Raw genomic sequence first — 26,898 nt, forward strand, 5'->3', positions numbered from 1 at the left:
TATAAGCACAGATGCATTTTATTTCAGAACTCAAAGGATCCATATTGCTTGGATGCGTTTTGAAACTGGGTTCCTCTGAGCCCTAAGGGGCTCCACGAGACTGGGGAGGTGAGCTCTTATGTTGGTGCAATTGGTGCTTGCATTCCCATTTCAACCAAACAGCTCTGTTTTTACTAGTTTTGATTTCAGTTGGTCAAAGGGTGGTGTTGCTATGATGTACACCCTTGAAAATCTCTAATTTGGCACAACTCTGTATCTAAGGTCTAAGGTCACGTGGAGACCTGTAGCCCCAGCCCCAGGCCAGTCCCTGCCCCAGGATTTGCTGTTCATCATCAGCAGGTCCCAGGCTCAAGGAGGGGACAATCATTGGTTCTCCTATGGAGAGAGCTGCCCATATGGAATCTTCCTCCCATGTCTTCTGCAGATAGTGAATTAAGTTTTCTGCAGAGCAGAGATGATGGCATGGAGTGGTGAGAAGTTCTCGAGGATTTGGCACTCCTGAAGAAGGAAAAAGAACAAGCCATGAGAGGATGAACTGGAGCCCCCCTGCTCCAGCTTCAGTTCCCCTCAGCTGACATCTCTTCCCCTGAATGAGACAGAAGCAATGAGTTCCTGGAGGCCACCTTCTTCTAGCATGAATCATGAGTGGGACTTGGGCTTCTGCCCAAGCCCTCCCTAGCCAGAGACCTCCACACGCTCCTCACTGGTCTGTGGGGACAGAGGCCTTTCCTTCTTGACCCAAAGTTTGCTCACTTTTAAAATTTGATCTTGGGGTCCACCATCCCCAGTACAAGAGAGGTTGTATCCATATCTAGAGACTGTGAGGGCACCCCATATAACGCATGGGGTACACCACCTGCTTATGGCTAGTTTTACTGTCTGACTCCCTAGCTAGAATGGAAGCCCAGGAGGGCAGGGATTTTTTTTCAATCTAAATTTATTTTAACATTTGTTCCCCCTATTATTTATTTTTATTCCATATGTTTTACTCATCTGTTGATAAGGTAAATAAAAGGAGCATCAGACACAAGGTTTTCACAATCACACAGTCACATTGTGAAAGCTATGTCATTATACAATCATCATCAAGAAACATAGCTACTGGAACACAGCTCCACGTTTTCAGGCAGTTCCCTCCAGCCTCTCCATTACATTTTGATTAACAAGGTGATATCTATTTAATGCGTAAGAATAACCTCCAGGATAACCTCTAGACTCTGGAATCTCTCAGCCATTGACACTTTACTTTCTCTTTTTTCACTCTTCCCCTTTTGGTCGAGAAGGTTTTCTCAATCCCTTGATGCCGAGTCTCAGCTCATTCTAGAATTTCTGTCCCATATTGCCAGGAAGGTCCACACCCCTGGGATTCATGCCCCACGTAGACACAGGGAGGGCAGTGAGTTTGCTTGTTGTGTTGGCTGGAGAGAGAGGCCACATCTGAGCAACAAAAGAGGTTCTCTTGGGGGTGACTCTTAGACCTAATTTTAAGTAGGCTTGACCTATCCTTTGTGGGTTTGTTTCATATGAACCAGCCCTCCAATAGGGGGTTCAGCCTATTGCTTTGGTTGTCCCCACTGCTTGTGAGAAGATCAAGAATTCAACTTGGAGGAGTTGAATTTTGCCCCTTTCTCACCATTCGTCGAAGGGGACTTTGCAAATATTTTTTTATTCACTGTTCAAATCACTCTGGGATTTATTGGGGCATCACTCTGGACAAACCAACAAAATCTCATGGAGGGCAGGGATTTTTGCCTGCTTTGTTCACTGAATTATGCTAAGTGCCTAGAAAAGTGCCTAAAAATAGTAGGCACTTAATATTTATTTGACGACTGAATATTCAGGGCCTGGAGCCCCTCCACCAGGCCTACAGGTCAAGGTCTTGTTGGGTGGTGGTGATGGCTCAGTAGGAGTACAGGAAAACAGAATGGAAGAGAAGTCCCTGTTCTAGAAGGCAGGCACCTAACCAGCACCTTCCTGGATATCTGAGTAGGTCTGGGGCCCCTCTGCCAGGCCCCAGGGACCCCTGCTCTGGCTACTCCAAGGACAAGGACCCCCTAGATAGATCTCAAATCTCCTTTCCAAATGGGAAATCAGGTTTTCCAACGGCCATGGGGTCAGAGAAGGCAGATGCAGGGAGCATCTTCATGGGGGAGAGGAAAAGAACACATATGAACCACAGCCTCTCCCACAGCCCTTTCTGCAGAACCAGGCACTGGGAAAGCACTTTCCATGGCTTATCCCACTGAGTCCTCCTAATGACCCTATGAGGTTGTTTCCTCTTACCTTCCACTGTCCAAAGGAGCAAACTGAGGCTCCAGGAGGTAAAGAGACACACAGCTTGGGTGGGTGGCAGAGTTATCACTCTGCCATGGAAGGAGCCTACAGGTTCAGGACCTGTTAGGTGGTGTTGACAGGTCAGCAGGAACACAGGAAGATGATGATGGAGGAGAGGTCCCTGTCCTGGAAGGCAGGTAGGTGCTCCACCAGCGCCCCCAGCATGCCTACCTTAACAATCCACAGTATGCAAGTTTCACCTGGGGTCAGGGACAAAGGGACACATAGTCAGCAGCGGTACCATGAACTTCCAGGAGGGTCAGGGGCTGGAATTTAGACTTGGAGCTCCTATGCCCTCAGTGACTTGTGGCGAGAGCAATCTGAGGCCTTCTCTCCACACTCAAGGGGGCTCATCCTAGTACCAGGTATCCAGAGTAAGGGGCCTGTAGGACCACAGTCTTGTCTTCTTGAGGCTGACCTGGCAATGGCCCTGGCCCAGGCAGACCCCAAGGAACCCTGGGGGTCCTCTGGCCCATCAGTCTTTCCTCCTCATGCTATGGGCTGCTGCCACATGGCAGAGCTTTTCCCTTGTCACCTCCCTGGTGTCTGCTCCTCCTCTGACCCCACCCCACGGGCCTCACCTGCCTAGTCACATTGGATTAAAGGCCATCCCCATACAGTGTGGGCACACCTTAACTAATAACATCTTCAAAGGTCCTATTTACAAATGGGTTCACACCCTCGGGACCTAAACATGCCTTTTTTTGGTGACATGATTCAATCCTCAATCTCTGCCATGGAAATGGATACATGCTTAAATCAGGGCTCTTTCTTTTTCTTTTTCTCTTTCTTTCTTTCCTTCTTTCCTTCCCTCTCTCCCTCCTTTCTTTTTCTTTCTTTCTCTTTTCTCTCTCTCTCCCTCTTTCTCTCTTCCCCTAGACAGTTTACCAGCACACTGCTGTGTAAGACTCTTCTCCACAAATGAATGCTTCATCGTTTAAACTTAGGTTAACCTATATCATCCAATTAGAGACACTTTTGAGAATAAAATGGGGTGCTGTTAAGGATTTTGCTGAGCCAACAGGTATAAAGAAAGGTTCTCCCAGAGAAACTGGGATGTTTAATTATCCTGCTTATAATACCGTATTCTGCTATTTATCAAAGGATGGTGTGTGCAGCACTAATGGCACAGAGGGTGGTTCTGAATATTCGACTATATTGATAATTAACGATAGTTGTACAACCAACTACCTCCAAACTCAGTAGCTTAAAATAACAAGCATTTATTTAGCTGATAGGTCTGTAGATTTGTTGCATGGTTCTGATAAGCTGGGCTGGGCTCCCTCATGTGTGTATTGGGGACTGCTGGTGCACAATGGCCTCACTCATATGTTTGTTGGTTGGCTACCTGTTAGCTAGGGCAAAGGGGGTGTTTTGGCCACTTTTCTCATCATCCAGAAGACCAGCATAGGCTTGTTCACATGGTGGTGGTAGAGCTCCAGAAAAGAATGCAGAAGCACACAAAGCCTTTTAGGCATAGCCGTGGTATTGGCACAGGTACTTAGAAGAGTAGCAGTCATCTGTGTGCTCACTCACATGTACACAACTTTTGCAGAGGCTCCAAAGTTAGTCAACAGACCTGCCACCAATTTCTGGGGCATGGTGGGGCCAGAAGGAAGGAGCCACTGTAAAGACCTAGGTATTTAAGGGAGTCCCACCCAAAGCTAAGGCTAGGTGTTCTGGGAAGATCCATGATTCCAGTTCAAGTCTTACTAAAACAGCAGGGTATGGGCATTTAGAAATAGGTTCTAGAATCAGATGAATCTGGATTTGAGCCTTGGCTCTGCTACTCACTAGCTGGACAATCATGTCAAGTATCTGAGCCTCTTTTTTCAGCTGTAAAACCATGTGAAAATTATATATAACTGGTTAATTTTGAGGATTATAATAAATAAACAAATAAACCTAATTTGTTTTAAAAATTCACATCTAATAGCAAGGGTTCCTCAGTAAGAAGAATGAAACTATTTATTATAAATATTTGGCTCCATGTTGTTAAAGACCATTTGTCTTTTAGTTTGGTGCTTATCAGCACTAGGAATCTCAACTCACTCACTAGTTATCATGGTGAGAAAGGTTACTCCCCCAAATTGTTTACTTTTGTCCAGTAACCTTTTGTTTCAAAAAGCCATCTGAAGTCATCTTCAGAATCTGCTCTGTGTGTGTGCAGCTATTTGGAAATATCCAAATGGGGAATCCGACTCGGGTCTCCTACTTGGAAGGCAAGCATTCTACTACTGAACCACCCGTGCAGCCCGCATTATTTTCATTTTGAGTTCTGCATGTGTGTGGTGTGGTGTGGTGGTGATGGTATTTTGTGGCTTTCAATCAAAGTTAAATTTTATAATATTGTTTTATCTTATTTAATTTATATTTACAGTTAAATTCTATCATGAAAAATGACATTAGTTTTCCACTTATGGTAGTGATATAAAGTTTCCTTTTAAAATAAATTTTACATGTAAAAATGAATGGGTTTGGAGAAAAACATCAAAATATTTTTACAGATGGTTCACAGGTATGTCAAAAAAAACAAGAAGTTTGTACTAGAATGACTGAAGTTTGGGAGACAGTTTTATTACAACCAACAAAAATCTCAAAATAAACGTCAGTTAGCAGATTAGCGGGCTCACGGTTTTCCTATCCCTCTCCAGCCCGTGTGGAGGAGGGGATGATGACACTTGCATACTGGTGTCAAGTAAAATGGGGATTTATGGTCAAAATTCATACGGCTAATTTCAAGTACCTTTTGCCAGTTCTATCATGTTTCCAAGCTCTGGGCCTTGGCGACCTCACGGGCGCCCTGGACGTTCAACATTGCCGCGCCAAGGTGATTTTCCAGGGCGCTCCCAAGGGCTCGCAGTCCGCGGGGGGCGGGCTTCAGAGGGCACAAGACTCCTTGATTGGTTGCTCTCAGATGGGTTGCCTTCGATCCACCCGTGTAAAGGCGAGCTTTAAGAAGGCGGGAGGCTTGACTACCCACGCTCTGTGCTCCAGCCGGGCAGCTGAGCGCCCAGGCCTGCTTTTCCAGGCCGCTTCTCCCCCGCCCCGCCCCTTGTAATTCCTTTATTTTCTACACACAGGTGCTTCACCAATACACCAATCACAAGGACATACTGCGAGCACTATTCACTAGTTGGGGGAGCCCCAGTCCGCTCATTTTATAGATGGAGACACTTAGGGCCAGCTCTGACCAGGCCAGCGCCCCAGGCTGGAAAACGGTGGTTCGCCGCGTACCCTACATTCCTCTCGCGCAAGGGCCGGCGTCCCGGGGTCCCGGCGCCCTCCCCTATTTCTGCAGCTCCTCCCTTTGCAGCTCCTCCCTTCCCACCCCTTCCAGGCCGCGACGCACCCGGCATCTCTCGCGCCTCCTCCACCGGCCGCGCGGGAGCTGCTGCTGGGTGGTCCTGCAGGCGCCCCCCGGCCCAACCCCACGACATTTCTGGGGAGCCCGAGCCCCCCCCCCCCCCCCCCACCGCGGAGAAGCCGAGGTTCGACGCACGTCTACTAACTCCAGCCCGGGTTCTAGCCGCGGTCTCCCGCTGGTTGTCCCGCACGTCCGTGTAGGTGGAGACGCCCGCGCACCCGGCCGTAGATTCTCGGGCCACGGCAGCGTTTTGGCTGCGCCCGGGACGCCGAGTAAGCGGCTGCGCAGAGCCTTCCCGTGAGGCTGCTTTGCGGCGACGCGGGTCGCCTTTGCCCTGTTGACGCGCCATCGGTTGCCATGGAGACGGCGCTGTTTACGTTTCTGTTCTGGGAGAGCCGTGCGCTCCGGCGGCTTCCATCGCGATCCTGAGGACGAGTTCTTTGTGGCGCTGAGGTAAGGAGCCCCTGCCCTGCCTCCACCAACCCTTAACCTCGCCCTCGGCCCTGGTCAAAGCTTCGAGTCCGAGGCTCCGTCGGGATAAGCCCTAATTTAGGTTCTGTGAAAAGACTCCTTCTAAGAGTCTTGGGTTAAATTTTGGGCCCCCGCACGCAAACATGGGCCACAGCAGGCATGGATTAGGAAGGATCGGGGAGACGCCACGTTGTCTGAAGTGAGCCGGGGCACTCAGCCTTGACAAGATATGCCTCCGGGCCCCACTTGGCACGTCTGAGGTATTCCGGAGGTCCAGAGCCCCCTCAGGACAGGGTAGGAATGGGGGCTGAGTTCAGCGCTGACCGAGGAAAACTGTCTCACTCATTGAACAGAGGTGGGAAAACTTCAGCCTTTAAGATGCTCCTGGCCACTGTCTGCTGCTGTTCTCATGCATTCCCTTCCCTTCCCTGTTTTCTCTTCTCCCTTGGACCAGGAAGATTGTAGATTTGTTTAGTCTGCTGTATGGGCTCCATACATAGTTGCCAGTTTACAGATGTGATGTCTGTTCACTTTTTAGAAAGCATGTCTGGGTTCATCTATCTGGCAGAATCTTCTAAAACTGAACACCTACCCCATGACCCAGCACTTCCACTTAGTCACAAAAGTGCATACATGTGTTCTCAAGAGGCATGCATGAGAATAGTCATGGCATTCCATTTTAGCCCCAATCTAGAAATGACCCAAATGTTCAGAAACAGTAGAAATGACAAATAATTGTGGTCTGGTCATACAATGGAATACTTAACAGCAATGAGAGTGAACAAACTAAACTACAGCTGTAGGGACAACAGACGAACTCAACAGATGAATCCTTTAAATTTAATGATGAGCAAAAAAAGTCAGAAAAAAAGAGTACCTGCTGTATTATTCCCTTGATATTAAGTTCTGAAACATCAAAACTAAGTCACAGTGTTAGAAGTCAGGGTACAGGTTACCTTTGTGGGGGTGGTGGTGATAAGGAGTGACCAGACAGGGGGATGTCTGGCCATGCTTTGTTTCTTGATTTAGGCGCTGATTATAGAGATGTGTTCATTTTGTGTGCAAATGATGATTTATACACTTTTCTGTATGTTACACATTAATAAAAGTTACCATAAAAAAGGTCACATTGCTTGGAGTTGATCTAAAAATGTCTGCCTTTGATCAGGACTTTGGAAACCTCAAATGGCCAAACTACTACAACTTCCCCCTAAGTTCCTGCCTTCAGAGTGGCACATCGCTAACAAGAACCAGTACCACAATGCAGAGTCCCAAAGATCCCGATCTGAACGCCTGGTGGTTGAAAGCCAGAGGCTTGTGGATGAAATTGGAAAGACCACAAGAAAATCCCAAAGTGATGTAAACAAGAAACTAGGTAAGACAATGTGCTAGGTGCATTTTTTAGCATATTTGGATGAGACTGTGGAGGTTTAGCTGTACTGTCATTTACATTTGATGTTCAGGAGTGATGATGTGTTGTTCCTGAAATATTAGGAAAAAACCCCATTATTCTCCAAGTTCTGTATTTAGGTTCACTGCCATGAAAGGCTAGGCTACCCAGTCTGGTTTTCATCTACCCACCATTCATTTATTGATGTGATACACATTTATTGAGCATTTATGAGCATCCATGGACTCAGTGCTGGGAGTATCACAAGAATTATTGTAGTCTCTGCTTTTTAGGGCCTCCTGGCTGGTGGAGGAGAAAGATGCAAATATTAATAGTCAGAATATAACCAGAGAGGTGCTAGAGTAAGTACTGATGCAAAAGTAGGAGCTGACTATGTGATGATATTGTAAACCATTGATTATAACCATGACAAGAATGTTTGTGTGTCAAAAATGTTTGTTCACTGTTTATAATAAAAATATTTTTTAAAAAACTAAGCGTTGGATAGGCCCTGGGGAAGTGGGAAAGTTTTCTTAGAGTGGACCATTTGAGGTGGGTCTTACAGGAAAAGTAGTTTTCTCGACAATTCCTTACTTAAAAACTGAATTTAAAAGATGGTGCCCTTTGTAAGGGAACATCGACTGAGGAATGGAAGGGGGAACTGTGGTGTATACACATAACAGACTATGGAACAGCTGGAAGAAGGAATGAAGTTGTGAGGTGTGCAACTAGGTGAATGAAAATTGAGGACAAATGTTGAATGAAATGTCAGAAACAAAAAGACAAATGTTATGCCTCACTCATATGGACTTATAAACAAGCTCAGAGACTTGAAATAGAAAGTATAGGTTATCAGCTTAAGGCCTATTGTAAAGATTCTTAGATCGTAAACTCTTACAGCAGTCACATCTATTCCAGAGTTGTAACTTATTTCTAAATTCTGAGAGGCTGGATTATTTGTCTATAACTTGGTCATTCCCTGGAACTTCGGGTATTTGTGTGACACCTGAGACTCAGAGCCCTGACACTATGAAAGTCAGCATTACTCCATATAGCAACTGTTAAAAAAAAGTTGAAAAAGTGATCAGACTTAACTGTTTTAAAGATCTTAATTCTCCCCCAAATTAATCAATAGATTCAAGCAATGCCAGTGAAAATCCCAGGAGGGTTTTTTTTTGGTGAAACTGAAACACTGCTTCTAAAATTCACATAAAAAGTGCAAAGGGTCAGGCGGTCAACGGTGGCTCAGTGGCAGAATTCTTGCCTGCCATGGTGGAGACCTGGGTTCAATTCCCAGAGCTTGCCCATGCGAAAAAAAAAAAAGTGCAAAGGGTCAAGTATAAACAATGTTATCTTGAAGAAGAACAGAACTGGAAGACTTTCACTATAGATTCCAAGACCTATTATAAAAGAGAGATATAGGCAAGGATAGACAGCTTGGCCAATGGAATATATATAGAGTCCAGAAACAAACCCACATATATATGTTCAACTTATGACAAAAGCAATACTGCTGTGCAGTGGGAAAAGGATGGCCTTTTCAATAAACTGGCCAATTGGATATTCATATGGAAGAAAATTATATCCTGACCCCTACCTCACATATTATATATATATTAAAACATCATGTATGGAGTGCATATTTAAATGGGAAAGATAAAAAACTTCACACTTATAAAGATGGCTGTTTTTTTTTAAGAAAATGTAGGAGAGGATGCAGAAAAATTGGAACTCCAGTTCATTTCAATAGAAATGCTGCAGCCACTTTGGAAAGCAGTATGGTGGTTCCTCAAAAAGTTAAATATAAAATTTCCATATGACTCAGCAATTCGACTCTTGGGTATAACTTTGTTTTAGTTTGTTAATGCTCCCAGAAACTCAATATACCAGAAATGGATTGGCTTTTATAGAGGGAATTCATTAAGTTACAAGTTTACAGTTCTAAGACCATAAAAATGTCCCAACTAAGGCATCCAGAGAAATATACCTTGACTCAAGATAGGCCTGATGATGTTCAAGGTTTCTCTGTCAGCTGGGAAGGACATGTGACATCTTTCTCTCCTGGCTTCTCATTTCAAATGGCTTCTCTGGAGGTGTTTTCTTTCTGCATCTCCAAATGTCTTTGTCTGAGTTAGCTCTCCACTTTTCCAAAATGGTTCTCTCCTAAAAGACTCCAGTAAGTGGATTAAGGCCCATCTTGAATGGGTATAGACACATCTCCATGGAAACCACCTAATCAAAAGGTCCCATCCACAATTGGATGGGTCACATCTCCATGGAAACAATCAGAAAGACCTCACCCTACAATATTCAATCAGATTTAGAGAACATGGCTTTTCTGGGGTACATAACAGTTTCAAACCAGCACATTCCATCCTGTGGACCTGAAAAAGACATGTTCTTTCCATATACAAAATACATTCATTCCATCACAATATCATCAAAAGCCTTAAACCATTTCAGTAACAATACAAATGCAATACCAAGTAAAAAACAATAAACAATCTCATCAAAGTCAGTTACAGGCATGGTCTGTCTTCAGGCAAAATTCTCCTCGGGCGCTGGACCTGTAAAATTCAGAACAAGTTACCTGCTGCCAATATACAAAAGAGGGACAGTCATAGGACAAATATTCCCATTTTTATAGGGAGAAGTTGGAAAGAATGGAGTCACAGGACCCAAACAGTTCCTAAAACTAGCAGGGCAAACTCCATCATTAGATTTCAAAGTCTGAAAGTCACTTTAAAAAGCAGCAGTCCCACCCTTTCCAAGTTCCTACAGCATGGCTCTGTTCTCTCCAAATGCTCAGGTGAAGGTTGCGACCTTGAGAAATTTTGGGGAGTCTGCCTTTTCCTCAGTTCTACCCTCTCTGAGACCTGGAATATCAAAACTCTTGCTGAACATCAGGGCAGAAGGTTTGCCCTCTGCCTTTGGGCCAAATTCACCCTTTCCAAGTGTATAGGTGAGTCTGCTCTCTTGGCCCGAAGTTTCTCGGCTTTAGCCATTAGCTTCCATGGTTCTGTCTTTGAAGTAATTTTTCCTTCAATCTGTTCCTTTTAGTCCAGACTGGCATTGGTTCCATTTATACAGATCCTGTAACACTTCTGTCAGTTTTCTTTGCAGTATGCGGGGATCATAGCCATAGGTCTTTCCACAAATCCTTTCTGGATAACTCCATCTCCAATCCTGGCTTGTCCTGTAATGGCTGACTGGTTCCATGTTTGGTTAAATCCTCATGTGGGGCACTATTCTCTGGAGTTTCCCCTTCTGGAAGCCCAGAATTTTCTAGACCATCTATTACTGGTTTCTTTGAACCCAAAAGTTCAGTTCTCAGCTTATCTCTTTCCTGTAGCATTTCACTAAGCTAAGCTGCAAGGAGAAACCAGGCCACACTTTCCACATTTAATTTGGAAATCTCTTCAGCTAAGTATCCCAGCTTGTGGCTTTTAAATTTTGCCTTCCACTCAAAACCAGTACTCAATTTTGCCAAATTTTCAGCCACTTTAGTAGCAGTCATTCTTTTTTTTTTTTTTTTTTTCTTTAATACATGGGCAGGCACCGGGAATCGAACCCAGGTCCTCTGGCATGGGAGGCGAGCGTTCTTGCCTGCTGAGCCACCATGGCCTATCCTTCTGCCACTTTAAAACAAGGATCACCTTCATTCCATTTTGCAATAACATGTGCATCATTTGTATCTAAGGCCTTGTCAGAGGTATTTTTAGAGTCCATGTTTCTACCAACAGTCTCTTTAAAGAAATCCAGGCCTTTCCTATACACCTCCTCACAATTCTTCCAGAATCTTCCCCTTATCAATGTAAAATGCCATTCCAACATATTTGGTATTTGCAAACCACAGTACCTCACTTCTCTAATACCAAGCTTTATTAGTTACACAGCATTCCTTCTGATCAAGGAATCTACCTCACAGCAAATGAAGTCCAGGAATGGGCACATGCTCATGGAATTCTCTGGTCTTACCATGTTCCCAATCATCCTGAAGCATCTGGATTGATAGAATGGTGGAATGGCCTTTTGAAGACTCAATTATGGCACCAACTAGATAGCAATACCTTGCAGGGCTGGAGTAGTGTGCTCTAGGATCTGTGTATGCTCTGAATCAGTGTCCATTGTATGGTGTTGTTTCTCCCATAGCCAGGAATCATGGGTCCAGGAATCAAGGGGTGGAAATTGGAGTAGCACCACTCATTATAACCCCTAGTGTTCCACTAGGAAAATTTTTGCTTCCTATTCCTGCAGTCTTGAGCTCTGCTGGTCTACAGGTTTTAGTTCCAGAAAGAGGAGTGCTTCTACAAGGAGACACAACAATGATGCCATTGAACTAGAAGCTAAGACTACCACCTAGCCATGTTGGGCTTCTCTTGCCCCTGAATCAACAGGCAAGAAAGGGATTACTTTACTGGCTGGGGTCATTGATTCTGACTATTGGGAAAATAGGACTGCCACTACATAATGGAGGTAAAGAAGGGTTTTCTTGGAATGTAGGAGATCCCCTCGGTGGCTCTTAGTACTACCATGCCCTGTGATTATAATCAGTGGAAAACTGTAACTACCCAATCCAGACAGCTTTACCAATGGCCCAGAAACTTCAGAAATGAAGGTTTGGGCCACCCCACCTGGCAAAGAACCATGGCCAGCTGAGGTACTTGCTGAAAGTAAAGGGAACATGGAATGGATAATGAAAGAAGCTAGTGATAAATATGAACTATGATCATGTGACCAGTTACAGAAAGAGGATTGTAATAGTATGAATGTTTCTTCTTTGCTTTGTACATGTTTGCATTTGTACAGAAGCAAACATCTTTGTTCTCCTCTGTCTTATCCCCTTTATCATATGTTATATTCTTCATGTTATAGTATTTAAGTTACAGGATATCAAGTTTGAGTGAATATTACCCAAGGACTTGCACGCTGTTCTGGGGAAATTTTATGCATTCTGGTTCTACGCGGGACAGTTGAGTATTGTTAGGTGGAAAAAAAATGTGCCTATTATCATTTTCTGTTCAGAGATTAAGCATGGTTTAAGGTGATGTGCATAGCTGCCAGGTTGACAAGGGGTGGACTGTGATGGTCAGGTTGACAAGGGGTGGACTGTGATGGTCAGGTTCATGTGTCACCTTGGCCAGGTGATGATGCCCAGTTGTCTAGTCAGGCAAGCACTGGCTCATCTGCTGCTGTGAGGACATCTCATGGGCTCAAGTCATTAACATGTTCATTGCATCTATGGCTGATAACAGGCAGTCGCCTAAAGGGAGTGTCATCTGCAATGAGTATTATTTAATCTAATTACCTGAAGGTTTTTGTGGAGCATTCATAAGAGAGAATCTCTCTTTTTTACTCTAGCTAGCCAGCCTCTCCTGGGGAGTTGAGGACCTTCATTGGAGCTTCCAGCTCATGGCCTGCCCTACAGATTTTGGGGTCTTGCATCCCCATGGTTGCACAAGACACTTTTTTTTTTTTGTATACTATATGGCGGGGGTCACATTTCATTCTTTTCCCATGTGAATATCCTATTATTGCAGCACCATTTGTTGGATTTTTGTTTGTTTGTTTGCTTGTTTGTTTTGTTTTTGGGAAGTGCATGGGTTGGGAATCGAACCTGGGTCTCCTGCATGGCATGCAAGAATTCTACCACTGAACTACCCTTGCACCCCACAAGACATTTTTATAAATCTCATATTTACAGATTTCTCCTGTTGGTTCTGTTCCCCTGACAACCCTGACTAGTACAGTACCCAAAGAAAGTGAAAACAGGGTCTCAAAGATACTTGTACACCAATGTTTATAGCAACATTATTCACAATAGTCAAAAGGTGGAAACAATCCCAGTGAATAAATAACAGTGTTAACAAACAGAAGTACTAAATGTGTTTAAAGTGGTTCCTCTCTGAAAGTAATTACTAGGGATAGGTCAGAGAATTTTAATATTTTGACTTTTCAAAAAGCATACATTTATATCTTAGATAAAATTATTTTTAAAAGTGGGCATTGAGGAATTAGAATCAGTAATTCTAATTCCTGAGTGTAAAATGGTCTCTTCATAAATTTGATGTTGAAAGAAGAAGTGGCTTTCCCATCCTCCCTCTCTCCCCACTTCCCCCCTTTCCTTTCTCCTTCCCTTCCTTTCTAGCCCCCTCCCTGTCTCTGTCCCTACCTCCCTACCCCCTTCCTCCATTCCTCCTTTCTTTTCTTCCTTCTTTGTTGCTAATAAGCACTTACAAAGTGGAAAAGAAGCCCCAAGTAGCATAGCTCTAAGAAGAAAAGAACATATCTCAGGTAGTTTTACAATTGTCCTCGAGTTTCTAATTTGAAAGTTGGCTTCTCTGGGAGTAAATTAATCCTGGCATATCTTCTCTGTGTGCTTCAGAACAGAGACTTGAGGAAATCAGGTTCTGGAAGAAGGAGTTAGATGACAAGCTTGAGCAGCTTGTGTGTGAAACTGAGGATCTGCTGACTTTTAGGACTAGACTGGAAAAAGCCCTGGAGAGTTTAAAAGAGCCTTTGCACATCTCTCAGATGTGCCTGACATACAGGTAGGAGGAAAAGTTCCTTGAATGAATCATCTCTTATGAAGAATAAAGAGCTGGGTAGCAAAATCTGTGTTAGGTGATGGGTTGGTATGGGCATGTGTTCTTTTAGAGTCTGATATTATCCCAGCCTGCCTGTGCTTCCGGGCAGTGAAGGAGTGTTAAACTTGGTCCATATCTAAACTCTGCTCTTAACTAACTTAACTGCTTTGTATCTTCATCTCCTTTCTCTCAATGAAGATAATTGTTTATCAAATTATATGTAAAATCAAACACAATCACAGATGTAGACTATATGTTAGGACTAGGTTTAGCTATGAGTATGAGAAAAAAAAAAACCAAACAACATTAAATAAGACAGAAGCTTCTTTCTCACATTTAAGCAGCCTGGAGCTACCCAGTTTAGGGCTGGTGTGGGGCACCACAGTTTCAGGACTCCAGGCTTCTATCTTGTTGCTCCACTGGATGTAGCTTTCACTCTCTGGATTACTGGAGAGTGAAAGGCAACTAGAGCTCCATTCATTAGATGCGCATTCCAGACAGTAGGAAGAAGACAGCTTTGGCATTCACCATTTCTACTTGCGTTCCATAGACCAGAACTTAGTTACATTGCCATACTAACAGCTGGGAAATGATAGTCTTTATTTTGGGCAGCTGAGTGCTAGTTAAAAAGTCAGGGGTTCTGTTACCAAGGAATGTGAGAACAGATACTCCAGCTACTGGGGGACGATAAGTAGGTTCCAATACAACAAGCCATGCAGAAGCACTTTGTAAACCAGGGAGCCCTGCACAAACATACCTCTTATTATTTTCCTCCTATATGTTTGATCAGTAGGACGATCCTCTCTACTCTGGGGGAAGACTAATATCCAGACCAGACCCTTGTCACAGCACTCGTTGGCGCACCTTACCAGTTCTTCCTTTTGCCAGTAGAGCCTCCTTCAATCCAGGCCATCCTCCACAATGGCTAAGAGAACTTTTCCAAATGCAGATTTTACCCATTCACCTCATACTCAAAATCCTTTAATTACACCTCAGTGCCCCAATAGCTTCAAGACAAAGTTCAAACTTCTTAGCTTAGCAAATAAGTTCTATCATGATTGTGCCCCTGATCACCTAACCAGGCCCATAGCTCATCCCCAAAGTGTTCACCTTGGGAGTGCTGAGCTGCTTGCACCATGCCTCTGTCCACTCGATTTCCTCTCCCTGGAAAGCTCTATCCTCTCAGGGAGCCCAGCCTGGACCCTGCAGGTACTGGGGAGCAGTCTCCCTAGCCAGATTTACAGAGTTGGTGAAACAAAGGGAAGGGGAAGGCCATCAAGGGGGCCAACATCCAGTTGTCTAACATCCATAAGGAGTTAGTATATTAGTAGAGGTTGCCCGACGCATTGCATGTATACTGTTGGCCAGACACTCTGCTGCATGCTTTCACAACTCCTTTGTTCCTTGCCACAACCCTAACAACTGCTAATTATCCTCATTTTACAGAAGAGGAAACCAAGGCACAGATAAATTATATAATGCATCTACACAGCTAGTGAACAGTGGAATCTTCCTCTCTGACTCGACCGTGCATACTAGAAAAGATCAAAGTATCAGGCAGCAGGAGAGTTTGGGGAGCAGTATGGCATCATGGTTAAAAGCATGTGTAATGCCCAGTTCTATGGCACTGGGTAACTTACATCGTCCTCATCTGTACTACCACAGAATAACTGAAAGCATTAAGTGGGAATATGTATATAAAATGCCGAGCAAAATGCCTGCCACCACGCAGAATTTATTATTGTAATTATTACAAAATTAAAAATGTAAATCTTATGTAAAGTAAAAGTTATAAACTTAACAAGTAGTAGTTATTATTATTATTATTGTAAAACATCTCTCTGGATTCAAGTTGCTGTAAAAAAGCAGGACCAGGATCAAGGAAGGAATCATGTCTTTAAGAGTCTAAGTAAAAGGACCATGTTTCCAAAAACAGGTAAGAAGGAACAGGTTTCAGGACTGAAGTCCAAGTTTGAGCAAGAAAAGTTAGCCCATTTTGCATTTTTCAGACCTAGGAGCTGTTCAATTGATTTTCCTTCACCACGTTTTGGATATTTTGAGTTCACATGGGCACTCACTGCTGTTCAGCCCTCACCACATAACCCAGACAGGTTGGGTTAAACTCAGATCAGTTGTCCAGATACTTTTAAATGTCCAGATGTTGGAACTGTGGAGTTGTGCTCTTGCCCGTGTCGGAGCGCTGCTGCCTCTCTCGGCCAGGGAGAAGCGGGTCGGGATGGACCTGGTACATGACGAAACAGAGCAGGAGCTGGTGAAGGAGGTCGAGACCATCCATGGGGTGTCAGCCCTGCTGACCCGCACCTTGGAGGAGGTGTCTGAGCAGATCAGGTATGGCCATGGGGGCCTGCCCTCCAGATCTCTGTTAGGGATTTCCAGAAAAGGCAGGGCTCCAGGGTACAGAAGGGATGGGCTCCTGGCCTCTCACAGACACTGTCAGAGCCCCCAGATGGCCCAGGGGCATGTGGCATGAGAACTGTCATATTTGTCAGTCACTCTCTGGTGGTGGGTGTGATGGGGTCAATATTCTACCCCTGGTGATAATCTGCAGGACATTGGAGGTATTTCCCTTCTGGGCTGCTCTCAGATATAGTATAGATGACACTGTGGTGACATTGGAAAGTCACAGTTGTAGGGAGAATCTCAGAGTCCAGGTTTGATTACATTAATTTATGACCAACCAACAACTAAGGGTGGATGTGTATGTGTGTGGCGGTGATGGGAAGGTGGGGAAGGAAGTGCCACATCCTACACTAGCTCTAGCTTTAGTTTCATTTTCCAAAGTCTCCCAAGAATCTGTAGGTGCCGCCTGGGCATTTCAGAGGGAGACACACAGCTTACCTTCTCCCCCTCAGGCTGAACCGCTCTGCAAAGTATAACCTTGAAAAGGACCTGAAGGACAAGTTTGTGGCCCTGACCATTGATGATATCTGCTTCTCACTCAACAACAACTCGCCAAACATCAGATATTCTGAGAATGTCGTGAGGGTTGAACCAAAGTGAGTGGGTCCCTGACGGCGGGCATGGCTTTCTCTATAACATCCTGGCACTTCTCAGACAGGCAGAGCCTAATGCACCCATTTTACAGCAGGCTGGGAGCTGGGAAGAAGCAGGCCCAAGAGACAGAGGTAGGTTGGTGACCCCTCAGAGACAGGAAACGGGTTTCTTGGTCCTCTCGGTTATGCCCCACTTTAAGAAAGTAAAAAGGTAAAAGCTTTAAATATTTTAAATTTAATCTTTTATCTGTTCATCCTTTCGACAAGTAGAATAACCAAAAATATATAAAAGGCAAGTTAATTTCCTCCATCTGCACCTCTTCATTTTTATACCCCCTGCAATAACCAATGTTATCTGTATGTTCATACAAACATACATATACACACACACACTCAGGCAAGTATAAATTTTGTTTCTTCTAAAAAATGGGATCATATTATGTACAGTTTTTGAACTACCAAATTGTTTTTTTCAATGAACATTACATCACAGACCTAACTCATTCTGATTTTAACCTTTTTGATGTAAAATATACATTTTAAAAAGTGTACAAATAATAGACATAAATTTAGTGTATTATCATCATATTGGTTATCTATTGCTACATAAAAACATACCCCCAATTTTAGCAGTTTAAAACAATAAACACTTTTTTTTTTTTTAACATGGGAAGGCACCGGGAATCGAACCCAGGTCCTCTAGCATGGCAGGCAAGAATGCTTGCCTGCTGAGCCACCGTGGCCCGCCCAATAAACACTTTTTATCTCAGTTTCTGGGGGTCAGGAATCTGATGGCTCAGCTTGGTGCCTCTGCCTCATAGTTCCCATGGGGTTCTAGACAAGCTGTTTGCTGGGGTTGAAGTCATATCTGAAAGCTCAGACGTGGGGAAATCCACTTCCACACTCACTCATGTGGCCGTGGCAGGCTTCGGTCTCTTGTCACATGGGATTCTCCACAGAGCTGATATAAAATGATAACCAGCTTCTCCCAGAGTGAGAGAGATCGCGCTGAAGGCAGAAGCAGGGTCTTTTTATAACCTAACCTCAGATGTGATGGCCAGTCACTCCTGTCACATTCTATTCATTAAACAGCGATCAATAAGATCACCCTACATCAAAAGACGGGGTTTCCACAGGGTGTGGTTCTCAGGAGGCAGGAAGGAGCGGGCTATCCTAGAGCCTACCACGATACAAAGTGAACAACCTCCATGTAACTGCGAGGTCAAGAAGTAAATGTGACTGCTACCACAGAAATGCCCATCCTGCCTCCTTCCACTCACTACCCCCGCTTTCCCCATCAAAGGTAACCACTTTCCTGGTTTCTAATAGGTTTGTTTTGCCTGTTTTTTTGTACTTTAAGTACAAAAGCATCATATGATATCTATTTTTTGTGTTTGTCTTGTTTCTTCCAGTCAGCATTATTTTGAGATTCACAAAGCAGTTGCTTGTTCATTTTCACTGCTGTATTACATTCCATTGTATGATTATAGCACAAAGTGTTTGTCCATTGTACTGCTGGTGTGTGCTTGGATTGGCTCCATTTTTGCCTACTACAAATAATGTTATAATCATTGTTGTATATATCTTTTGGTACTTAATGTGCATGCATATCTACTAGGTGTATACCTAGGAGTGAAGTTGCTGGGTCATAGGGTGTTTTTGTTTGCTAAGGCTGTGAGAATGCAATAATACACCAGAGATGGGCTGGCTTTTATAAAGGGAATTTATTTAGTTACAAATTTATAGTTCCTTGGAGGAAAGGCAGATAACTTTCAGCTGGGTTTCGCTGTCACAAGGGGAGGGCACACAGCAATGTCTGCCAGCCCTTTCTCCTGGCTTCTGGGTTCAAATGGCTTTCCCTGGGGTGTGTCCTTTTTGCATCTCCAAACATCTGGGTCTGAGCTGCTGAGTTCTCTTCTGACCTCTCTTAAGCCTCCAGCTAATTAAATTAAACGTCACTTATTACTGAAGGCACTCCCCTTAGCTGAGTGCGGATATAATCAGCCAAAGATGAATTTCACATGCTGATGATTTAAGTGCACAACGACAGAACAACAAGGTACCATCACCTGGCCAAGTTGACACCTGAACCTAACTAGACATAGGGTATGCATTTGTTTAGGCTCAGTAATTTTCCAAACTGGTTGTACCCATTTATACCCCCACCAGCAGGGTGTGAAAGACAAGGTTATTGGGATTTCCTTTGTAACTGAAGAGTTGTTTTTCTCTTGCTACTTTTGAAATTTTCTCCTTTTATTTAACTTTCATCATTTTTACTGTGATGTGTCTTTGTGAATATTTTGTGTTTATCCTACTTGGATTTAGTTGAGCTTTCTGGATCTGTAGGTTATTGTTTCTCAATAAATTTGGGCAGTTTTCTGCCATTATTTCTTTGATTTTTTTTCTCTCCTTTCTCTTACTCCTGTCCTTCTGGTATTACCATGACATGTATGTCAGTGTGCTTGATTGTGCCCGCATTTCCCCAAGGCTCTGTTCATTCTTCTTTATTCTCTTTACTTCAGCTTGAATATCTCTATTGATCAATCATCAAATTCACTAATTCTTTCTTTGCCAATCCATATCTACTGTTGAGCCTTTCTAGTGAGTTCTTTATTTCAACTCCAGGATTTTTGGTTTTTTTTAAAATATGTATATATAATTTCTGTTTCCTTATTAGTATTCTTTATTTGATGTAACATCATAATCATAGCTTCCTTTATTCAATCATGTGTTCCTTTAATTTCAGTGAAAATATAATTTTTTTGTAAGTCTTTTAAAAATTAAATCTGACATCTGGTCACTCTCACAAGCAGTTCATGCCACCTGCTTTTTATTCTTTTTTCTTGAGTATAGGTCATACTTTCTTGTGTTTTGTATATCTCATAAAATTTTTTTTTTGGAAACTGGACATTTTAGACAATATATTGTAGCAATTCTTGGTGTCCCCCCACCTCCAGGCCTCAATATTGTTATTTTCTTGCTTGTTTTTTAGTGACTGGCTGGATGAATTTGGTGATCTCTGCTTCTCCACACTGATACAGCGGTAAACCACTGATGCTCCATTTGGGGAGGCCTCACTTTGGGTGTGCCCACTCACCCTGGGATGACAGTGGTCTTGGTAGACTCTTCTCTTTTTCCCTGACCACATCCAGCTGTTAAACTCCAATAATTGGTGGCTGATTGTTCTACTGTTTCCAACAACACCCTGAAGCGTAAATTCCCCTACAGAGTAACCTAATCAAATGTGGTTCTTTTGCAGGGATGGTTTCTGAAGCCCGTGTTTGATATTTGTTCTGACCTCCTCCCAGCTGCAGTTGGGTCTCCACCTCTTTGATCTGGGAGTGGAGAGAGGGGGAGTGATCTTGGTTCAAATATCATAACTCTTGCCTTTGTTACCAACTTTCCATAGATTTTCTTGAACAGATATTCTGTCATTTGGTCCTTAGGACCATTTCCAGAGGCTTTAATTTTTTTTTTTTTTTTAACTTTCATCAGTTTCACTGGGGTGTGGGTCAGCAGAGCCCCTCATACTGTCATCCCAGAAGTCAATCTCTCACACTGCATTTTGTCCTAGCATTTTACTCGCTGTGATTTTACATGCCAGCATTATTAGGTTCTCACCAGCTACATGACTTGTATTGTTTTGGGCAATAAGTTCTTCTATTAAATAACTTGCTTCCTAAGACTTTTCACAGAATACAAGTGAATATAGCAACATTACTCTGCTCTGAGATTCCAATAGCCACTTAAAAATAATTAGCACATTTACTTGTCAAATGGCTGTGAATAGTGAAATGTCTTTTAATATTGCTGGAATCAATGCTGCATCTTTTAAGGTTTTTTTTTTTGCCACAAATGATGCAAGATGCAATAGGATTACTTGGATTACCCTCCCATTAAAACCCACTGATGAGTATCTTTCATTGTAAAGATAGACTTTTTTTTTTTTTTTTGGTAGTGGTGGTGGTGGTGTTCGTTGTGTCACTAGTGCAGTGAGATCACTCAGATGATTGTAATTCTTCATCACTAACCTTATCAGAATTGTCCAGGCCTAGTCCTAGAATCCTATCCTTCATCTCACACCTTATCTTCAAAAATTGCCACAGTTGACCATCAGGCATGTTTGTAAAACACAAATGCTAATAAATTATAAAACCGAAAGACATAACGCATAATGAAAAAAATTGCAAAAGTATGAAAATGTCATAATACAGTCCACCTCTACACAATCCCCATTTTGCAACATGACAATAACAAATGTGGAGGGGGGCCAGCTTGCTGCAGCAGGTAAACATCCCTTCATTTGAATGAAAATTTCCCTCAATTTTCTGTTCAATTGGTGGAGCTTGTTCATTCCCATACGCCAGGTGGCGCTATGTAAGGGGAGGTTGGGGGAGGATGTTCCGAAGGAGGCCCAGCTCTCACCGGTTATCAGTAGCCTTCCCTCTCCCATGTCACAAAGACAAAGGTTCTGCGTTGCCAGGCAGGGCTGGCGGACCTCTAATGCAATCCCTGATGGGGCTGTTCAGTCACTGTCTATCGCACCGTTCAAAAAGAGATCTTTGTTTTTTTTCAATCACAATCTTTTGTAGAATCTCTAGCTATACTTCAGGAACCCTAGGTTTCCACGGAACTTGCTCTCTATATATGCATAAGTACTCTTTTTTTCTTGAATCATTTTGACAGTAAGTTTTATGTTGTTCCCCTTTACCTCTTAATATCTCAGTGTGGTTTTTTTTTTTTTTTTTTTTTTTTTTTTAAGAACAAGGACATTCTCTGATAGGACCACAATACAATGATCAAAATCAGAAAAGTTAACAGGGTTATGAGTCTATGCTGTAATCCATATGTGCTGAATTTTGTAAAATACCTTTTCAGCATCTACTGCTTTAACCATATGGTGCCTCCCCACCCTGTAATAGGCTGACTGAATGAATTATGTTGATAGACTTCTAAATGTTGAGCTGTCTTAGCATTTCTAAAATTAACCCTGTTTAGTCATGATTTGCTACTATTTTATAGTTTTTTGTATAACATAAATTGGCACCATATTTTTCTTTTTTATATAGTGTCAACTTTCAGTGTTAGTTATAGTTTCATAAAATGAGTTAGGGAGGCACTCTGCCTTCTTCCATGGTTGGTCTGATTAGAATCAGTTTATGCATCTCTGGCAGGAACATCCAAGAAATGATGCTGCGTTCTCTTCACTGCATCTGAGCAGGTAGCACATGACTTTGGTCTGTCCTGCCGGTGATGGAGTTCCCCTTGATTGCTTGATTAATGAGGCACCTGCCAGGTTTCTCCTCTGTTTGATAACTCCTTTTTCCATTTGTAATTAATAAATATTTTGTGGGGATATAATTTGAAACTATGCAAATATCTTCATCCTCATCAAACCGGCAATTTGTTTAAATTAGTGTAGACTCGTGGTTTCCTATTTTCCTTCAAGGTATTGTCATGTTACCTTTCTTATTTGTTTTGTTGCTTCTGTCATCCTCAACTTGGTGATCTTGACCAACTTCTTTTTTCTGATCCTCTGTCTTCCTCCTCTGTACAATGTGGGTTCTAAAAGTTGGCTCACCGAGCCATCATGAGGTTTAAATGGGATAATGTCAGTAGGGCATCCTGCACAGAGTAGGTAAGTGCCCCCCAAAAGGACAGCTGTTGCCATTGACAGACCACTTGTTCACTCTGGCTTGAGAGGGGGAGACACCTAAGTGCTTCTGAAGGCGGAGATAGGCTCAGATTCCACCCCCAACCCCTTCCCAGCCCTGAAGTGCTGAGAATGGACGTGTGGGTCCCGTTTCAGCTCCGTGAGTCTAGAAGACTGGTTGGACTTCTCCAATACCAACGTGGAGAAGGCGGACAAGCAGCGGAGCCACTCCCTGACACTGAAGGCCCTGGTGGACCGAGTCCTGTCCCAGACAGCCAGCGACACGCGCAGGCAATGTGCTGTGGTAAACGCGGCGTTCACCAGGGGACTGAAGGACACCAAGGAGGCCAGGGACAAGTTAGCTGATCATCTGGCCAAGGTGAGGTCCCCTTGAAAGGTGGCAAAAAAAAGCCCCTTCAGGAGGTTCTGGGCAGGTGACTAGTGAATATGGGTCATTCACATCTTTCCATCGTGGCCGTCGGCTTTGAGCGCCTGTGTAGCTAATTCCTGATCTAAGCCGTAGTATTAATAATAATGTGTTAAAGAATCTGTATTTTTGGATATTTTAAGTATTTGTAAAATTTAAGAAAGTTTGGCCAATTTTTAAAAAATTATGACTTTTAATATTCAATTGAATAGGTATTTTAGCCTTATGAGTTTATTGTTTGAAAACAATATTAAATAATTTAAGACAACTTATCATTCATCATTTTAGTAGTTTAATTATTAGAATGACAAGATCTATTTAAGAACTCCAGAAGGCCTTGCTTGTTAACACAATTTCAGTACTTAAAAGAAAATGTTACACATTAAATTTATAAATGCTGCTTTAAGTGTTCAGAGGAGCTTTACTAAGTTTGAAGTGAGACCAACTGCTACTCAAAATCACTGTCAAGTGTTTAACATTTGCTAAATTAAAAAATTGTATAATATCTATAAATTTAACTGAAGAAAAGCTTAGGGAAGCTTAAGAGAAAGCTTGTGAAAACCAAATGAAACGCATGGACCTTGTTTGGATTCTGATTTGAATGACCAACTGTTAAAAAAATATGTGGGAAAAATAGGAATATTATGTGATATTAAAAAATCATTCTCTTTCTCTCTCTCTTTCTTTTTTGTTTCTTTTTCGTGTGATAAAGGTATTGTGGTTATGTTAAAAGAAAAAGAGTCCTTTTATCTTAGAGATATATTCTCAAGAATTTAAGACTGAAATGATAAAATAGCTGGGATTTGCTTTAAGTAATTCAGCTGATGGGCAAGGGTGAGGAGAAAGGTGTATAGATAAAAAAAGATTGGCCATATATTGATCACTGTTTAAACCAGTGATGGGTACATGAGGGTTTAATCAATCTCCTTTGGTGTATGTTTGAAAAACTCCAAGCTACAAAGTCAAAAAAAAGCTTAAGAAAGAACTACATTTTTAACCAGTTAAATATTAATCTGAAAGACCAAGTAACCTGTAAGTAATCTTTTCCACACACAGAAGCCACCCTCAGAAATATCAACCAAACGCAGATCGTGCTACTCACACTTTTTCTCCAGGCTTCTGGCGGACAGAACCAGACCTAGTGGGGGGGATTTATAAGGAAGGAGGCAGTTCTCTGCTGGTGACACAAAGGACAGTGAGATCCTGTCCTGGCCAAGCCTTTGCTGAGGTTGTTGTGGAGGAAAAATTCACATTATTTGGGTAGGAGATAAGGTGACAATAGTAGGTCATGTCTATTCCATCTGGGGATCCTAAGGTTGGTACTTTGCTTATCAGCAATGGCCCCATGAGGGAGGAGAGCTCAGACTCATCCGAGGGCTTCGCTTTGGGAGACAGCTGAGGCCCCTCTTCTTAACCTGTTTGTCGCAACAGGCAAACAGACCTCTAAGAGCGTCCTCTGTTAAGACATCCCTGAGACAACAACCTAGTCTCATCTACTCCAATCCTTCTTGTAAAGGTCATGGAAGAGATTGCTTCACAGGAGAAAAACATCGCCGCTCTTGAAAAAGCCATCCTTGACCAAGAAGGGCCAGCCAAGGTGGCTCACACACGCCTGGAGACCAGGACACACCGGCCTAATGTGGAGCTGTGTCGGGACGTGGCTCAGTACAGGCTGATCAAGGAGGTTCAAGAGATCACCCACAACGTTGCAAGGTAGGCTGGCAGCAAGCAGGCAGGGCTCCCTGGGGCTCCATTTGAAGGTGATCGCCCCTGGGGTCCAGGCCAGGAGACAGTGAGTGGGGGCAGCTGGGCATACATACACTGGCACCTCTTCATTTCTAGGGGGCCATCTCCAGTAGCTACCATGCCAGATTTTGGTCTCAGTGTTTTATTTTTCTAAAGAAGCCAGAAGTCCAGATGTTTAGGTAAAATTGGCAGCTTTTAAATCTTGAAATGCACAAGGGCCATCAGTCCCATGAATCTGGCCCATAGCCACTAACTTGAAATCGCTGACTGAGGAAGGAAATTTGGCTTCTGCACCGCACACACACACAGAACTTTCCTCCCCAACAAAGAGATGCAGAGAGAGAAACTGTTCCCTAATGTTCTTCCTCTTTTCCTAGATTAAAGGAAACTTTGGCCCGGGCTCAGGTCGAGCTGAAAGGGCTGAACCGCAGACAGCTTGCCTTGCAGGAGGAGATCCAGGTCAAAGAGAACACCATCTACATCGATGAGGTGCTGTGTATGCAGATGAGGACATCCATTCCACCCAGGGATGGGGACGAGCACGGGGGCTGGAAGGGTGGCCTCTGCCCGGAAGCTGTATGCTAACAGGGAAGGATAGTGCAAATTCTCATTAAACCATGCTGTGAACACAGTGCAGAGCTCTCCTTCCAAGGCGACGTGACCTCCCACACAGCCACTTGGCCTTGATCCCAAGCCTGCCCAGGGATGGAGATTTAGGAGCAAGGTTCTACCCTGCTGCGGTGGCCAGCGTGGGGGTTGTTCAGCAGTTAAATTCTAGGTATTAATTCAGGCTAATACCTTGGAGCTTTGGGGGAGAGGTTTCAGGAGGTTTAGAAAAGATTCATTTCAATTCCATGGTATGCTGGGTCCCCTGTCCAGACCAAGCCTGCCTTAGTCATGAAATGGGATGCAAACATTCCTGAATTCGCCTTCTCCCTAGCAAACAATGTGGTGACTGCTGTCCCAGCTCCCCAGGTGGGGTTTCCATGGAAGCCTATTCAAGTCAGAGCCCTGGATTAGGGGTTCCCTGCAAAACTTCCCAGATATGTGCAGGCACCTCTGTGGCTCATTTTCTCATGGGAAATGAAAGGGGTAGCCTTGGGCCAAAGGGGCCTTCCAGCTCCTAAAAATTCAACAGAGTGGTAGGGGTTGAGCAGAGGGCAACCAGAGTGGCTGTCATTAGGGGTCCTGAGGTTAGCATGTGGGGCCATCTCTGGTTCTCTGGTTGGAGGAGGACACTGGTGGGCATTAGTGTCAGCTGTGGAGCCATGTGCTAGGAAGGCAGGAGCAGGCAGCACTGACATGGCAAGGGCGGGGAGGGGTCAGTTAAGTATTCAGGCCCCTGTAGCTGTATTGCCAGCTTGGAGAGGAAGGCGGTGAGCATGCCTGGGCTCTCAGCTGAGTTTAGGCTTTAGTGCCACCATGTGGTAAAGACTTTTGTTTTTTTTTCCCTTAATGTTAACACAGTGTGAGTTTGAGGTTGGTTTCCAGACCAATTAGTAATCATTGGGACAAATTTTTTTTAATACTCAAGCAACAGTAAAGGAAGATTCTTTTTAAAAGTACTCCTATTCCTGCCAGATTCAAATCAGTGGTTAAGAGCACAGGCTGAGTCAGAAACACCTGAACTCGGGTTATCTGATTAGTACCTACCTCATAGGGTTACTGGGGGATCGAATGAGATAATCTGTGTAAAGAGCTTCACACAGAGTCTGTCCCATGGGGAAGCGAGCGCTTAATAAATACAGGCCATTTTTACTAGTTCCCACCCCTATACAAGTATAATTTCTGCACAGTTGAACTCATGGCATAGATTCAATTTTGTATAATTGTTTCCTTTCTTACTTTTGTATTATAAGCACTTTTCCATGTTGCCATATCATCTTTATAGTTATTATAATGGTTGCAT

The 26,898-nt window shown here is 43.4% G+C and overlaps 1 protein-coding gene and 1 long non-coding RNA gene across 3 annotated transcripts; one reads left to right on the plus strand and one right to left on the minus strand.

The window, feature by feature from the left end:
- LOC143688064 (uncharacterized) lies at window positions 1–6,035 on the minus strand. Of its 2 annotated transcripts, XR_013177811.1 has the most exons (4): window positions 5,837–6,035; window positions 5,081–5,286; window positions 2,284–2,534; window positions 1–498 (listed from the first exon to the last, which is right to left on the minus strand). It is a non-coding gene; the product is annotated as an uncharacterized LOC143688064 (long non-coding RNA). The 2 variants fall into 2 exon arrangements; XR_013177810.1 differs by lacking the exon at window positions 5,081–5,286.
- On the plus strand, window positions 5,976–25,620 carry TEKT1 (tektin 1). The gene is made up of 8 exons (XM_077165605.1): window positions 5,976–6,154; window positions 7,341–7,547; window positions 13,948–14,113; window positions 16,370–16,498; window positions 17,023–17,166; window positions 22,973–23,195; window positions 24,760–24,956; window positions 25,367–25,620. Exons 2-8 carry the CDS (start codon window positions 7,358–7,360, stop codon window positions 25,572–25,574), a joined length of 1,257 nt encoding a protein of 418 aa, XP_077021720.1. The 5' UTR covers window positions 5,976–6,154; window positions 7,341–7,357; the 3' UTR covers window positions 25,575–25,620.
- Window positions 25,621–26,898: the final 1,278 nt, after the last annotated feature.

Source organism: Tamandua tetradactyla, chromosome 6, assembly GCF_023851605.1.
Source record: "Tamandua tetradactyla isolate mTamTet1 chromosome 6, mTamTet1.pri, whole genome shotgun sequence".
Classification (NCBI taxonomy): Eukaryota; Metazoa; Chordata; class Mammalia; order Pilosa; family Myrmecophagidae; genus Tamandua; species Tamandua tetradactyla.

Excerpts from the sequence above, each read along its gene's own strand:
- TEKT1 (XM_077165605.1), top strand. The coding sequence starts at position 7,358 with ATGGCCAAACTACTACAACTTCCCCCTAAGTTCCTGCCTTCAGAGTGG. Across the intron at positions 7,548-13,947 it reads TGATGTAAACAAGAAACTAG|AACAGAGACTTGAGGAAATC; the intron begins GTAAGACAATGT and ends TGTGTGCTTCAG. Across the intron at positions 16,499-17,022 it reads GAGGTGTCTGAGCAGATCAG|GCTGAACCGCTCTGCAAAGT; the intron begins GTATGGCCATGG and ends TCTCCCCCTCAG.